Here is a 16,493-nt window from a genome sequence, read left to right as displayed (position 1 = left end):
AGGGTGTGCAACCAAATATTAAGTTAAGGGTGCCAATACTTTTGTCCAGCCCATTTTTGGGGTTTTGTGTGACATTATGTCATATTTGCTTTTCTGCCTCTGTTTTATATTTGTTCCAATACATACAAAGGGAATAAACATGTGTATAGCAAAACATGTGTTAATGCAATACCTTTTTTGTGTGAAATACTTGATTTTCAGGAAAAATATCAAGGGTGCCAACAATTTCGGCCATGACTGTAAGCTCTTTTAAGCACTCTTAACATGTTCATCGTGAAGTTTTGGAAAAGGTTGAGATTTTGCTTGCAACTGTTAAGGAACTATAGTAAACATGGAATAGTGTGTCTATTTGAATGTGTTAATGTCAATTGAAACCAACTTAAAAGAGAAGTATGGACTTTATAAAAAAAAAATATATATATATATATAAATATAATCACCTATGCTGCATCTGTCCTCTGCAGAGAACAAGTGATAGGAGAGCAAAACTGACTGCACCCCTGTGATCCATAGGAGAAGTATAGCCAAAATAGCTTTGGATATACAGCTAGGTCCATATATATTTGGACACAAGAACAATTTTAGCTTTTTTCAAGTATTTACCAAAATATAATTGAGCTATAGTTATATAATTGATATGGGCTGAAAGTGCACACTCTCAGGTTTAATTTGAGGGAATGTACATCCAAATTGAAGGAAGGGTTTAGGAATTACAGCTCTTAAGAGTAGCCACCCCCTTTTTTTAAGGGACCAAAAGTAATTGGACAATTGAATCAAAAGCTGCTTCATGGCCAGGTGTGGGCTACGCCTTCATTATTTCTTCATCAATTAAGCAGGTAAAAGGTCTGGAGTTGATTCTAAGTATGGTATTTGCATTTGGAATCTATTGCTGTGAACCTACATCATGAGTTCAAAGGAGCTGTCGATGCAAGTGAAACAGGCCATTGTAAGGCTTCAAAAACAAAACAAATCCACCAAAGAGATAGCAGCAACATTAGGAGTCGTCAAATCCACAGTTTAGTAGAATGCACTAGTGAGCTCAGCAACATAAAAAAGGCATGAATGTCCACGGAAGACAACAGTGGTGGATGATCAGAGGATCCTCTCTATGGTAAAGAAAAACCCATTCACACAATCCAGACAAGTGAAGGACACTCTCCAGGAGGTGGGCATATCATTGTCAAAGTCTGCAATCAAGAGAAGACTTCACAAGAGCAAATACAGAGGGTTCACCACAAGGTGCAAAACATTCATAAGCCTGATGAATAGCAAAGCCAGATTAGACTAGTGCCCTGATGATCAGTGTGTATGTCCCCCTAAGAAATGCCAATTACCAGCTCTCCTCCTCACGCACTGTCAGCATAAGGAGAGGACTGCAGATAACCGGCATTTCCTGTTTACACGTGATCAGCTGTGATTGGACACAGTGACCACAGACTGCACATGGCGGGGGGTGTGGTCCTGGGAGAACATCCATGGATGCCCTCCCAGAACTATCCAAAAGATGGCTACAGCGCAGTCGGGAAGAAGATAAAGTGCTATTAAAGGCTTAAGTGTTTTTTTTTCTATAACAAACGTCATACTTACCTGCTCTGTGCAATAGTTTTGCACAAAGCAGCTTCAATCCTCCACTTCTTGGGTCCCCATCCAGTGCTCCAGGCCCCTCCCCTGAGTGCCCCCAAAGCAAGATGCTTTCTCTGCAGGTAATCGTTCGTGCTCGCTCTTGAGCCTCCATGTGTCTAAAAAACATCTAAGCACGCTCCCCCACTCCCTCCTCAGTGGCTGTGAATGGCTCCAGCTGCTGTGTCTCAACCAATGAGGAGAGAGGAAAGAGAGACCCGGGAGGCTCCTGTGCACGCCGCTGGATGGAGATCAGGCTCAGGTAAGTATTTGGCGGGCTGTGGGGGGAACAGCACACAGAAGGGTTTTTTTACCTTCAAGAATAGAATGCATGAAGGTAAAAAAAAACATCACTCTGATTCCTCCATAATAAGGTGAAAATGTTGAACATATTCAAGAAATATCCAACATCCAAGTAATGAATACTAGACAAGCATCAATACTCTTAAGAAAACTCATCCTTTCAATTTTATATTACAGGTTTTAAATTCAATTTGAGATTTGTAAAACAAAGAAAAAAACAATGAGTGCTCCTTGGGGGTCTTGGTTCATGTTACTGTACAGCGATTGGCTTGCTTGAGAACACAAATCCTTTATTGTTTTCCCTTTCATCATTCTTTCCATTGCTCCATCCTGTGAACATGAGTACCATACACAGCACCCAGCAGCTGGTTATGTACTAGTTTTGACCGTTCCATGTGGTGGATGTTTTTACTTCATGCCTTGGCTTTGGCAAGTCCATGTGAACTATGAGCTCTAATAATTTAAAAGTAACAGATTAATTCCAGATTTAAGGCTTTTTCTTATGCCTCCGTCATTGGACTATCACCTTTATTGGTTTATGCCCAATTAAAGAGTATGTGGGAAAATCCAAAATATTTTTGGTTCTCACCAAAGTAAGTGGCAAGGGGACATCTTCCAATGGGGATTTATCTTTCACATACATTGCAATACTTGTTTAAAACAGGCCAACTTTAATACCTGTTTAATACCTGTTTTAATACTTGTTTTAACTGATTCAATTTTGGGGCGTGATAAAGGGTCTTTATGTGATTTCAAATATTCTTTTAAAGCTAATTAGACACAAAAAGGAGTAATGTCTAAGGGCTACTTACTGTAGGCGTAACTGTTGAATAGCCCAAGCTTTAGCAGGTTTGGCGATAAATGCGCATAGACTGCTCTTTATGTGCTGGTTGTTCTCCATCCCAATGAACTACTGGATCACTTAAAGGCAAAAGAAAAATTATAGATGAGTTAACGTAGTTATTACTTGGACAAGTATCTGACATTTCTTCCATGCTACCTGAACAACATGCAAATGGATAATTATGTAGGAACAGTTGTTATTAGCCATATATACTGTACTGTAAATTATACATTTTTTGCCTTCATCCAAATGTATTCCTGCATGTTATTTTTAATTCTGATCTTGTTATTTATTTAATTACTTTTATTGACTTTTTTAATCATCTTACTCACAGAAATCTTCTGTAATTCTTTTCCAGGTGCTTTTCTTTTCTGCTGGACACCGTTTTTCGTGGTGCACATTACACGCGCGCTGTGTGAGACTTGTTACATCCCTGAGCCTCTGTTCAGCACTGTCACATGGTTGGGATATGTAAACAGCGCCTTGAATCCTGTTATCTACACTATCTTCAACACTGAGTTTAGAAACTATTTCCGTAAAGTGCTTCGAATGTGCTGCTGACCTCTTTGAATGTTGGACAACATGTGGGCAGTGTGTCCTGATCTTGTACAAGCTAGAGAACTCAACTCTTCTGAGTGTTGGTCTCACCTAAATTGCAAAACTGGCCTGTCAAGTCAATGAGTTGAGCAACTATACATGGAAATAATAGTAATGTGTGACCACAATGCATGAGTGGTCCTGAGGCAGATCTGGTATAGTTTTTGATTTATTTCTGTGGAACTGCTATCAGTCTACTGACTATGAATGTTTACTTCATATGCTGGAATATAACACAGATATACAGTAGAAATGGTCAACTTCAGTTCTCTCTTGCTGCTCTATTCCAAGTAATTGTTTCTGGGAACAAGTATTTCTACATGAGATCAACTACTCCAGGTTCCTTGCTGGGTTTAAAACGAAAAAAAAAAAGAAGAACATGCCGCTCAACCAGTAGAGTCTGTTATGAAGAGCTTTTGGTAAGTGGGAGTAATTACTGATGTTACTATCTCTACAGGCATAACCCCTTTCTGCCGTGCAGAAACAGGGAGCAGTCATAGCTGTCCACAGCAGCCACCTTGTACTAATGTTTTAACCACTTAAGGGGTGGTTCATGAGAAACATTAACATCTTTACCATGCAGTGTCCACAAATGGTGCTGCTGAGATATCTTCCTGTAATGACTTCCCATGATGCAGATCAGGAGATTTTGTATAGCTCAATAAACAGAATATTTGGTATAAACATGTTTTGGTGTATTTCTTTGTAACATAATCCACACCCTAAAGAAGAAGTCATCAATATATTCCATACTGAAATAATTGTTTTAAGACCCTTAAAAGTTCTGTCCTTAGCCAGAAATATAATTTTATTGAAATATCATGTAGTTCACAATATCATCTCAAAGGAGAATTCTAGACAAAACTTTTTTTTCCTAGTTTTGAAGTACTGAATGTATAGTACCTGCTTCATGTTTTCATTGCTGTCTGGGTCTTCATTGGGGAGATCTAACTCACTTCACGACCCAGGTAAAACCAGTTACCTGGACAGAACGCGTGCTGAAATCTCCCCACAGAAGCAAAAACCTTGCAGAGGCTTCAATCCTTTCCTGTTCTAGTAAGTGCATCTGGATAGCATCAAACTGAAGGAACTCTCTGCTCCAAACAACTGCATGAGGCAAGCTGAGCCTTCCAGGCTCTTTAACCCCTTCATGATGGAAAGTAAAACGAATCTTAACACCAGAACAGTTTTGCAATTTTGCATGTGTAAGTGAAATTGCATATCTCATCGCAACTACATAGCAGATCTAGGTGAATTATACTGTATTTTTTCAGGACAAATTTGATTTTCATTTGGTGGTAAATGGTAATGGATATCTCCTATTTTTTTAATTATCAAATGAAAACTTGCCCACAATAGAAAATATTTTTTTTCAATTTATCTGTATATTTCTTGCCATTACCATGACCTACCACCAAAGACCTACTTCTGATATTTGCAGCAATACCACATATCCATATATTATTTGTTGTTTGTACCCATAGTAGGGCCTAGAAATTAGTGTACTTTTTATATCCAACCTAAAATACACTGTCACTAATACTATAAAATATTATGTTTTTCAATCCTACCTAAAACAAATTGGCACTGCTCTTTGTCCCTAAGCCTAACCCTGACTATAAAAGGGGAAAAAAACCTGCGCTACACCCCAGACAATAAAATATGTAAATAAATGTGTGAAAAAATATTTATTCTGAAACAATAGTGAACTGATGCTACTCTTTCCCTGAACACCAGAAAATGCAAATTATATAAAAAATGAGTGTGCTGTACACTAAATAATCATAAACAATAATCAAATGCTTTTACTTAAAACATGTGCATAAATTAATTGAAATTATATAAGTCCACATTCATATATTAAATAATTAAAAGTCCCAAAATCCAATAACACAGTGCTGTGTGCTAAAGAAATCCTCCAACGGAAAGTGCATAGGTGTCCCCAAATGCTTGACACAAAAGAAAAAAATCAGCCTCTTACCAGACACTTTGATCTCCAATCAAGAGATCAAACGAGCAGATGGTGTTCAGATCTCATACTGACACCCTAGTTAGCCGTATCAAGGAGATGAATAGGAGATGAATGGACAACTGCAAGTTCACTTGAACGAATCCATCACATCAGACAGCTCTCCACATCATGCAAGGTAAGGTTTAAAACAGAAGAAGAAAACTTCATAGTGCAACCCGATAAACCAGCAAAGAATTTATTAAAGTATTGCACTTACATAGATAAGGTGCATAAAGGCAGTGTAAACATTTAAAATTCCCACAGTGCCAGGTGCGAGGTGATGTCACAGAAATTCGTTTGTGTCAAGCATTTGTGGACACCTATGCACTTTCCGTTGGAGGATTTCTTTAGCACACAGCACTGTGTTATTGGATTTTGGGACTTTTAATTATTTAATATATGAATGTGGACTTCTATAATTTCAATTAATTTATGCACATTTTTATGTAGCAGCATTTATTTGATTATTTAGTGTACAGCGCACTCATTTGTTATATAACCCCCACTATGACTTAGATCAAATCCTGATCTTGCTATTGTACTTTTTTGTAATAACTTTTTTTTTATTTACAATTTTCTTCTCTAGCGAGGATTGGGGTTGATTTATTAAAGCTGGAGAGTGCAAAATCTGCTGCAACTCTGCATAGAAACCAATCAGCTTTCAGCTTTTTTTTTTTGTGAAAACTTAATTGAACAGGCTAAAGTTAGAACCCGATTGGTTACCATGCACACCTGCAGATATTGCACTCTCGTTTTAGTAAATCAACCCCATTGCATCTTTTTATCCATTCACGAGGAGAAAAAAAACGCAGGAGCAGGCTGTATAGTGACTGATCACTGTGATAGCCATTCATGGCTTATCACAGCGATCATGTTATCAGGACCTAGGATTCTTATAGTTCTCAGTCTCATATAATAGTATGAGAAACGGGGCTGTTGGTGATAGCTCAGTCTCTGTTCTGGAAAGACAATGTGCATCGCACTCTCAGCACAAACACACATACGCATACATGCGGCCCCATGGATCCACTTCCACGAGACCGCATACAGTATATGGGTAAGCTCAACACTAAGGGGTCAATCAGGGATAGAGTGAAGAGCCACTGAACACTGGATCGATCACAAGCGTCAACGTTTATTGCACAAATCATCCACAAACTTGGCAAAGACAATCCTCGCCTTAGGACCACCATTCAAACCCATTTCACCAAATCAAGGCTTGTAGTACACAGAATAAAAACCCAAAAGATGATATAATCCTTCTAAAATTAAGTGCCTTTATTTAAAAAAAAAAAAGTAACAAATAAATTTGACATATGTACCTGCAGCTCTGTAGGTATAAAGTGGAAGATGTAGAAAACTACTAACACAAGTCTGTTCTCCAGGACAGGTAATAAAATAATATTCAAGTCAAATTGAGGCACTCGGTTGAAATTTCTCAACATGTCTATATACTCCTCTGGAAAAATAGCAGAAACCATGGACTAGAAAAGTGTTTTGCTTTTACTAAAGTACAGGAATAATGGCTCCGGTGAAAAATACATTCTTTAGTTTCAACTGGGGGTGATGTATTTATGTCCTGGAGGAGGTTTAATGTAACTCCTGTTTTTCCGCAACATGCATACTGTGAGGTCTCATGACAACAAACACACTGAGAGACCAGCACATTTTTTTGCGTCATGTGTCTGGACACGAAAGGTAATCAATGTATGCGTGTAGCCATAATTCACTTAACCACTTGCCCGCCAGAGGATTTATCCCCTTTCCTGACCAGGCCATTTTTTGCGTTACGGCACCGCGTTACTATAACTGACAATTGCACAGTCATGCAAGGCTGCACCCAAATGAAATTTACATCCTTTTCCCCCACGAATAGAACCTTCTTTCGGTGGTATTTAATCATCTGTGAGTTTTTTATTTTTTGTGCTATAAAAAAAAAGACCGACAATTTTGAGAGAAAAAAAATATTTTTGACTTTTTGCTATTAAACATGTCCAGTAAAAAAAATTTAAAAATCAAATTTCATCATAAATTTAGGCCAAAATGTATTCTGCTACATGTCTTTGCTAAAAAAATCCCAATATGTGTAAATTAATTAGCTTACATGAAAGTTATAGCGTTTACAAAGGGCGATATATATATATATATATATATATATATATATATATATATATATATATATATATATACTGGGCTTTTTTTTAATTTTTACTAGTAATGGCGACAATTTGCGACTTATAGCGGGACTGCGGCGGGCATTCTGACACTGGAGGGAACTGACTTGGTGTCACTGACATCCCCAATGACATCAATACAGTGATTAGTGCTAATAAAAATTACTGACACTGTACTAATGGCACAGGGCATGTAGGGGTTAATATCTGGGGAGATCAAAGGGTTAACCGTGTGCTGTTTTTAAAGATGTTCTGTGTTTGTGCTTCACTGTAAGCACACTGCTTTGCATGGCTGTGCTATGCAGAGCCATGCAAAGAAGTGTGCCAGAGCTGACAGGGAGGAGAACTGTTTTGTTTACTAACAGTTCTCCCCCCCGTTGGAGATACTCGGCAATCAGCGAGTAATCACCGGACGGGACCCAGTGATTGACAGCCGCGAACGGCGGTGCGGGTAGGGTGCGTGCGCTGCCTACCCGGGTATGCAAAATCACTCATATATACTGCCGCCCTGTAGCAGTATTTCTGCTATGGGGCATAGCTGAAGCAGCTAAAAAAAATTCTCTAATGGATACAGTTGCGTTTATTTAGTAAAACTGGAGAGTGCAAAAAGTTTTATTGCCAAAGCTTAAAGCGATGCTAAAGACTAATTTGTTTTTGTCTAAAACTAACAAACATGTCTATACTTACCTGCTGTGTGAAGTGGTTTTGCACAGAGCAGCCTGGATTCTTCTTTTCTCGGGTCCCCCACAGGCTCTCCTGGCCCCTCCCTCCTGTCGGGTGCCCTCACAGTAAGCAGCTTGCTATGGGGCACCCGCTGCTCCGTGTGTCCATCTACACACGGAACTGTGGCTTGGCCCTGCCCCCTCTCTTTTCTTATTGGCTCATTGGCTGTGATTGAGACAGCATCAGGAGCCATTGGCTGCTTTCAGTCAATGAGGAGAGGGTGTCCCGGGATAGCCGGAACTCCAGCGCACAACGCTGGATCGAGAGGAGGCTTAGGTGAGTATTAGGGGGGGCTGCTGCACATAGAAGGTTTTGTACCTTCATGCATAGAATGCACGAAGGTAAAAACTTTGAAGCTTTACAACCACATAAATTGAACAAGCTGAAGTTAGAAGCTGATTGGCTACCATGCACAGCTGCACCAGATTCCTAGCACTCCAATTTTACTAAATCTACCCCAGTATGTATTTTATTTTTTGAAATAGAAATATATTTTCAAACCTTACAGGCCATCCTGCTGCAACACAATTTGCTCTGCAACAAAGCACAAAACACAGCCAAGCAGAATGATAGTTTTTTTTCAACACCCTCTAAATCTTTTTCCAGCTCCCAATGTCCAGTCTGTACCTACTGTATGTGGAATACACCTGCTTCTTCTCTTGCCTCTGCGGAATGACCTTGACCTTCCCACAACAGACATCTCTTTATCTGATCAGAGCAGAACACCCTCCAATCAAAGAATGAGACCTCATTTACAATACTATGGAGGAGGTATGGAGCCAATCTTTGTAAGCATCTCCTTATCTTATCTAATCAATGGAATAACAAATTAGCTCCTCATCCTCCCAATCTCGGAGATAAGCTCCACCTTCATGGTTTATGTTTTACCAATACAAGAAGCATGGTAATACTTGTTGTAGACATTTGGGAAGGTTTTGAATCACTGCAAGCATTGTTTAAATGTGTTCATAAGCAGGAAGCAGATGGGTAAATGGGCAAATAAGAACTTCAAAAACCAGGATGCTGTTGCTCAAGATTTGTATCATTTCACCACTACAAGATGTTGCCAATATAAAGTGGTATACCAGGTTGATGCCTGCAGCTACATGCATCATCACAGTACTGGTTTCTTTTCATCCTGAGATGCAGTTTTTTGTTAAAACCATCCTATCTGCTAATTAGCTGCTGGATTGTTTTAAAGGCAGCAGAAGGTGGTCCCCCTGTCCCACCTCCCCAGCATGTCTACAGGCTCTCTGGTCGCACCGGGGAACCCAGTTCCATTGGCTTACCATAGAAGTGATCAGGGACTGGAATGTCCCTGGTCATTTCTATGGTATACAAAACTGGAAGTGACAAGTATTTCATCATTATCAGTTACCGGCCATTACTGGTTTGGGAAAGCTTTGGGTCAAACTGATCTGAGTTTGATCCGAAGCTTTCAAGGGCAGAGGAGAGATCTGAGATCCCAAATATCTCAGTAAAGAGGACTTGTCACTGCTTGTTATTGTTATTACAAGGAATGTTTTCATTCCTTGTGATAGCAATAAACATGATTAAAAAAAAATTAGAGGGACAATGTAAAAAGAAAATTTCTTTAAATAATAATAAAAAAATGTAAAACACCCCCATCCCCCCCGCAAAGGTGAAGGCACACGTAGGTTGCGCACACATACATAAACGTGGTGATCGCACCACATGTGAGGTATCACCACAAATGTTATAGCAAAAGGAATCATTCTAACACCAGATCTCCTGTGTAACTCTAAAGTGGTAACCTGTAAAGGCTTTTAAAGTGTCACCTATGGAAATTTTTAAGTACAGTAGTTTATCGCCATTCCATGAGAGTGAGCAATTTTAAGGTTAGGTATTTATTTACTCAGCGTAACATCTTTTATATTTTACCACACAATTGGGTGTTATATTGTGTTTTTGTGCACTAAAATTAATTCAATTGTATTTTTTCTGAAAAACATTGTGTTTGAAAAACCGCTGTGCAAATACCATGCGACATAAAAAATTGCAACAGCCCCCATTTTATTCTCTAGGCCCTCTGCTATATAAATATATAATGTTTGGTATTTTTAATTAATTTTCTTGCAAAAAAACATGATTTTTACATATAAACAAAAAGTGTCGGAATAGGCATGGTCTTAAAGTTGTTAAAGCATTATTTAATCAACAACAGTAAAATCAGTCTGTATATGCAGGAAAGTGTGCTTGTTATACTCACTGTGGAACCTAAGGGGTTAATCCTCTGCATTGTGTAAAAACTCTGCTTGATCCTGTCTTCTCTGATACTCCGAATCTTCTACTGTCCCAATCCGTCTGCCATAGTACAGAGTAGTAGTAGCAAGTCTGCACATGCTCTATTTGGTGTGTATTGCTAGACATTATTTTGGGGGGGGGGTGCATGTGGGTCAATCAGTCAGGACAGAGGGTCAGGGGTCATTCAGCCTCATAGGACATTAAGAAGAGAATGAAAATGCTCGGCCGGACACTGATAGAAGTCACAAGATTGCTATACACTGATGAGAAAAGGTATTTAGCAGTTAATATTTACTAAAATATTTGCACTTCCATGTTCTGTTTACTGTAGGAGACCAGATATAGTGAACGCAGGGTCCTGGGTTTAGTAACACTTTAAAGGTAGGTAAGACAAGATATTATATCCACATATATTATATATTATATATTATATTATATTATATTATTAGAACCACAAATGGCATCAGTTCCAGAACATTCAATCATTACAACCAAATGTGAGATCAAACATAACTGGCAGCCTAGACTTCATGGAGGTCATTGCTAGGAAGTTTTTTTGTGAAGAGAAAACCATTGATCATCCTGCTCGTGCTAGCAAATGACAAGCTGTTTCATCTAAAATCTCTAATGGTGTGACCGTGTCAAAGATCATGTGGCAGAAGGGAAAAAAATTATTTCTTATAAAATAATTCTTAAAAATAACTAAATATTCGAAAATGAGCTCAAACCCTGATATCCGACCAAGGAATCCCTGGTTCACACCAGTGCAGCTTTGAAATCGCGCTACTTAGTGCAATTTCAAAGCTGACTATTCAGTGTGAATTCATTTAAGAAATGTCAATGGAAGTTGCAATGAAGTTGCACAAAAACAGTGCAGGAACTTTTTTCAAAATCACTTAACCAGAGTTGCATCGCTTTGAACAGTTCGATTGCCACTAATAGGGTGCGACTTGGCATGCTACTTTGAACTTTCAAGTTGCATGACAAGTCCCACTGATGTGAACCAGGAAGTTATGAATACGGTAACATATTTTATGAACAAATTTTTTCCAAAGTGGTAATCATTAGTAAAAAAAGAAATGTATAACTGTTGTTGGAATAGTTAATGTACAACGAACTAAAAAGAGCATAAAAAAGGTGTAAAAAGTAATACTCTGTATTTATTAAGTCAAGTACAACCAGTATATAATTTAAAACGAAACCCTGCATAGCATTGTAAACACTGTATCAAACCATAGTTGCTAAAGAGAGAAAATAAATTGTAGATCAGACATGGAGAACCTTTTACCCTCCGGCTACTGAAGAGCTGTATACTGGGCTAAATGTAGTATTCTAGTTTACCTGTCCCCTCACCAGATTGTTTGCATGTCCCCACAGATATGATATTAAAGGAATTCTGTTATGAAGAAAAATGCTTTTGTGATTAGATTCCTATGACAGCAAACATTCCTCCCTGGGAAGTGACTGTACCAAATAGAAAAGTTGAAAGAAGCCTCCTTAAGCCACATAATCAAAGCTGGATATTGACAGGCCTGTTTTTATCACTGTGCACAGCATGAGTACCTGAGAACAAAACATATCTCTTGCTATATGACCACCAGTGGTGTATTTAGGTTTTGTGCTGCCCTAGACAAAACAGAAATCGTCTGCCCTCACTGCCACTGACCCACACACCCCCATCCCCCTTCCGGGGAGAGAGCCTGACATTGATCAACAACACCCCTGCCCCCCACCCAAAGAGTCTTCCACTACCCCCCCTTACCCGGTGATAGAGAAAAAGACACTCGTCTTCACAGCCACAGCCGCAGGAACGAGAGTCAGGCTTTACATACACCATCAATAAGCCTGCAGCCTCTCTCGGATCCCACCTGGTTCCCATGGCGTGCTTGTCCCTTCTTTCATCCCTTCTTCTGGGGGGAGGTGCTGCCCCCCTGAAAAATGACGCCCTAGGCAAATGCCTTGTTTTCCTTGTGGTAAATATGCCATTGATGACCACCACTTGCCTCCTACAGTACTTCTGTTGGAAACAGGCTGCTGGTATTGAAGGCTAAAGGGACATGGCATGGCACATAATACTATCGTACTGCAAAAGAAAATGTTCAGTGCTAGACAGTGGAAAGTTCTGGAGCCATCATATCCTCTACTACAGATAGATGAAATACTAAAGTACCTGTATATTTAAAAATCACACCTGAATCTGAACACTCACTATCAACGAAGCATCAATAGTAGATAAGTGATGTTGCCATAAAGAATATAGCTGTTGATGCTCAGGTATGAATTTAGCAAAGCACAGAATAAACATAAGGAGCTACACACAGCAAGGGTAACATAAATCCATGGCATATTGTCAGCAGAACCAGACAGTACCATGGTGTAAAGCACAGGTGTCAAACTGGCAGCCCTTCAGCTGTTGCCAAACTACAATTCCCATGAGGCATTGCAAGATTGACAGTTACAAGCATGACTCTCAAAGGCAGAGGCATGATGGGACTTGTAGTTTCACAACAGCTGGAGGGCCACCAGTTTGACACCCTTGGTGTAATGTAACAAGAAGGATTTTCTTTGTGCCTGGAGGTCCATGGTGTCTAGCCTCCAGAATCAGCAATTCTTTTAACAAATGTGATTACAATAGGAAGTGAATGGTGGTATCACCCAAACAGCTGGAGATCTCAGTGGGTAACATTCAGTTGGTATTCCTCCTCTGGCCCTGACCTACATGGCTTACCTACAAATCTTTACTCTGATATAACTTCTTTTATACTTTGTCAGGGAACACTGACTCTTTTAATTGCACCACAGTTAAAGAAACAGATTGACCATACTCATTCAATTTAGCCACAGGTGAAGCTCAAGAGAGAAAAAGTCCTAAAAAATATTTTCACTGTATATCCATAATTTGGTTTAAAAAAAGGGATGCCCTTATAATATTTGCTGTGCGCTTTTATACAGCTTCTGAGAAGTAATCAGTTGTCTCCTATAGATATTTAGATCATTCAGCAATTTTAAAAAGTTGGAAGCAACATTTTCCACTATAGTATCTCGTATATTCTCCATTAAAATTGATGGAGAGCACACAAACTTTCAGCTTGCCTTGGCCATACCAAGGATGGAAGGAGACCTCCAAACAAGTTAGACTCAGCAGGATCAAACGTATCCATATTTCACTGAGAAAACCATTTTAGACTACTTTCATCCTTAATAGCTAGCATAAAGTCAGATATAGGCAGTGCCACACTTCTTAATATCAGCTATAGCCAACACTGCATGACATTGTATATTGCAACGATACTGCTGGTACAGTCATAACAAAACTTTAGGTGTAATCTGAGCACAGATACAGTACAATGTTTTCTTCAGTAGGGTAAGATCCATTGAATTGGGCTCCATGTACCATGAAAACATTTTTGAAAAACATTCAGCTGGTGTTCGATCCTGCAATCACTGAGACCGCATCTTGGCCCTATGCTGATGCCTAAAACTTCCTATCAATGTCTGCCTGGCAGGATTTCATAGAGTTCTTATCAGGACATATTGCTTGAAGATGATCAGACCGGATCCTTCTCTGTGACATGTACATCCTCAGAATGGACAGACAGGGTGGGGGTCTGGCCACAAAGATGCTGGTGATCCTTCCAGTCCTTAAGCAAACAAAAAACACTGACTTATTCCAAAGTCAAACGTCAAACTAAATGAAATAAAATGAACATGAACATTTGCACTGTAAATCAGTAGTACAATCAACCAAATGAAACTTAAAATTTAGGTAACAATAAAGGGATAGTTCATCTTTACCAGAAAACTGCCTATGCAGATAAGGGGCAACTGAAGATAAATACAAACCATGCAGTTCCGACTAAAGTTGAATAATGTTCTTGCTATAGATTTAGTCCATATACATACCTCAAGAAGCCTGATAGGAATATTTTTTTATTTTAATATTTATTCCAGGTACTTATATAGCGCCGTCAATTTAGACAGTGCTTTACATATTTACTACACATTCACAACAGTCTCTGCCCTAAGGAGCTTACAATCTAAGGTCCCTAACTCACATTCATATAAATAGGGCCAATTTAGATAGGAGCCAATTAACCTACACTCCCACGACATTGATAAGTGAGGTCTAGTCATTACTGCTCACCTCCTTCATCGTAGGAGTTCTCTCAATGCTGAGCTCAGAGCCACTGCATCAGGGAAGAGAAAGAGCATGTGGGGTAGGGCTGTCTTTAACGTGGGGCAAAAGGGCAGCTGTCCCAGGCCCAGTCATTGTTGTGGAACCCAAAGCAGCTGCCCCTTGAGTCTGTGCTGCCCGGAAATTGTTTTCCTTTTGCTTTACAGCTTGCACACTCCTCAGGGTGTGGACACACAACACATGCAGCGTCCTGCCCTATCAGCAGTGGGCCGATGGTAGATGGACAGTGCAAAAGGCCAATGAAAGTAGTGTCCTGTTTCAGATAGCAGGGTGGCCGCAGCAATTGTTGGGGGAACAGAGGGCGGGGCTCCGGAATGCTGCTGTGCCTGGCTGGGGCTGTGCTGACTTGTGTGGGTTGAGCTGGCATTGGGGAAGGAAGGTGACAGCACAGGAGGGGGATGTGCTGGCTGCCTCTGGATACCTGACAACGAACTGCAGCAGAAGGACAAACTTTGTGTAAATCTCACTTGTCCTGTATGACTTCTCTATTCCAGGCCGATTCTTCTGCAGTCCTTGGGAATTCTGCTCACACTGGGCTCTGTTCCCACCTTCATAGCTGTGTGTGCTCTGCTCACTGCATTCTAGGAGTATTCAGTCTATTGGTGGGTCCCAATTTTTCTTTAGTAGCCTCCCTAGCGGTCTGATTATGTCCATATTTCTGTGCTCAAAACGCTACATTTTTTTGCATGGAAATATGTATTTTTTTTATTGTAGGCCTGTAATTTTTAGGAATCTAGTAAACATCCCAGGTATGTTAAAATCTGAAACACGAAATCATAAATTATAATTTAATAAATAATCATAAAAAATAATATAGTAATAATAATAAATGTAATTAAATAATATAATCAAACCAAAAACACTGAAATTTGAAATATAGCGTCAAGTTTGCACATCACTGAGCAAAGTCGCAAAATCGTTTTCAGTGTCGGATGACGAATTTCCCCACGAATCATTATCACTCAATTCTGCAAGTAGTTCTAATTTACTATCGCTGTTCTCTAGCTGGTCTAAAACCGCTTTTGACCTAAAGGGACACTTTTTGGATGCCATGGACATTTCTCAGTTTCCAGGCAGAAAGAACAGTAAAAATGCAGGCAGGGCACAGGACAAAGCACTCGGGACAAAATGTATGTGAAATGCTTTAATACAGTAATGTTATACTGTGTGATTTTAGTGAATTTAGTGAATGTCACTTTTTGTCATTTTTAAATTTCCCGCCGTTCCGTCCCCAGACGTCGCAGGGGACAGAACCCAGAAGACAGACGCCGGCATCCGCTGGAGTATATTGCAGGAGGGACATCGTGGGAGCGCAGGACAAGGTAAGTGCAGAAGAGATCCCGAGAGCAATGCTGCAGGGTATTCCCCAGTTTAGCTCGGGGTTACCGCTTGTGGTACTGAAACTTTACCCCGAGCTACACTCGGGAATACCGCCAGGGAGGTTAAAAGTCTTGCAATCAATAAACATAAAATAATATACCTAAATAAGTAATTATATAAATATTTACACAAAATGAAAATAAATATAGCAAAATCTGCTGTCAGACAAAAGCAAAACTCTCTGAAATTAACATGTCATTACTGGGGGAAATAAATCTTACTACAATTCACATCACTACACCAGACATCAAACCTGAGAGGTCAAAAAACAACCCCGCCCCCATTATGCATGCAGCCCTTCTTCAAAAAGAAGATCTTAACCAACAAAAACTAAGGGAGTGAAAAGAACAGCATAAGAAAAGCTCCCCTCACCCAGAGATG

The 16,493-nt window shown here is 39.6% G+C and overlaps 2 protein-coding genes across 3 annotated transcripts in view; one reads left to right on the top strand and one right to left on the bottom strand.

Annotated features, from left to right (window-relative positions):
* Positions 1 to 4,048, top strand: part of DRD4 (dopamine receptor D4) — a 136,499-nt gene extending 132,451 nt beyond the window's left edge. The window contains exon 4 of the mRNA XM_089653583.1: positions 3,126 to 4,048. Within this exon, the coding sequence (XP_089509709.1) occupies positions 3,126 to 3,328 (203 nt within the window). The 3' untranslated portion in view covers positions 3,329 to 4,048. The remainder of the gene's footprint in view (positions 1 to 3,125) is intronic.
* A 7,629-nt stretch (positions 4,049 to 11,677) lies between these two features.
* DEAF1 (DEAF1 transcription factor) overlaps positions 11,678 to 16,493 on the bottom strand; it is a 58,830-nt gene continuing 54,014 nt past the window's right edge. For both annotated transcript variants that reach the window (XM_089653580.1, XM_089653581.1), the window contains exon 12: positions 11,678 to 14,178. In XM_089653580.1, the coding sequence (XP_089509706.1) occupies positions 14,086 to 14,178 (93 nt within the window). In that variant the 3' untranslated portion in view covers positions 11,678 to 14,085. The remainder of the gene's footprint in view (positions 14,179 to 16,493) is intronic.

The sequence above is a fragment of the Staurois parvus genome, unplaced genomic scaffold, assembly GCF_062004578.1.
Source record: "Staurois parvus isolate SC_StPar_1 unplaced genomic scaffold, SC_StPar_1.0 ptg000715l, whole genome shotgun sequence".
Classification (NCBI taxonomy): Eukaryota; Metazoa; Chordata; class Amphibia; order Anura; family Ranidae; genus Staurois; species Staurois parvus.
The sequence above is the reverse complement of the archived record's forward strand: the minus strand, read 5'-3'. Positions and strand labels throughout refer to the sequence as shown.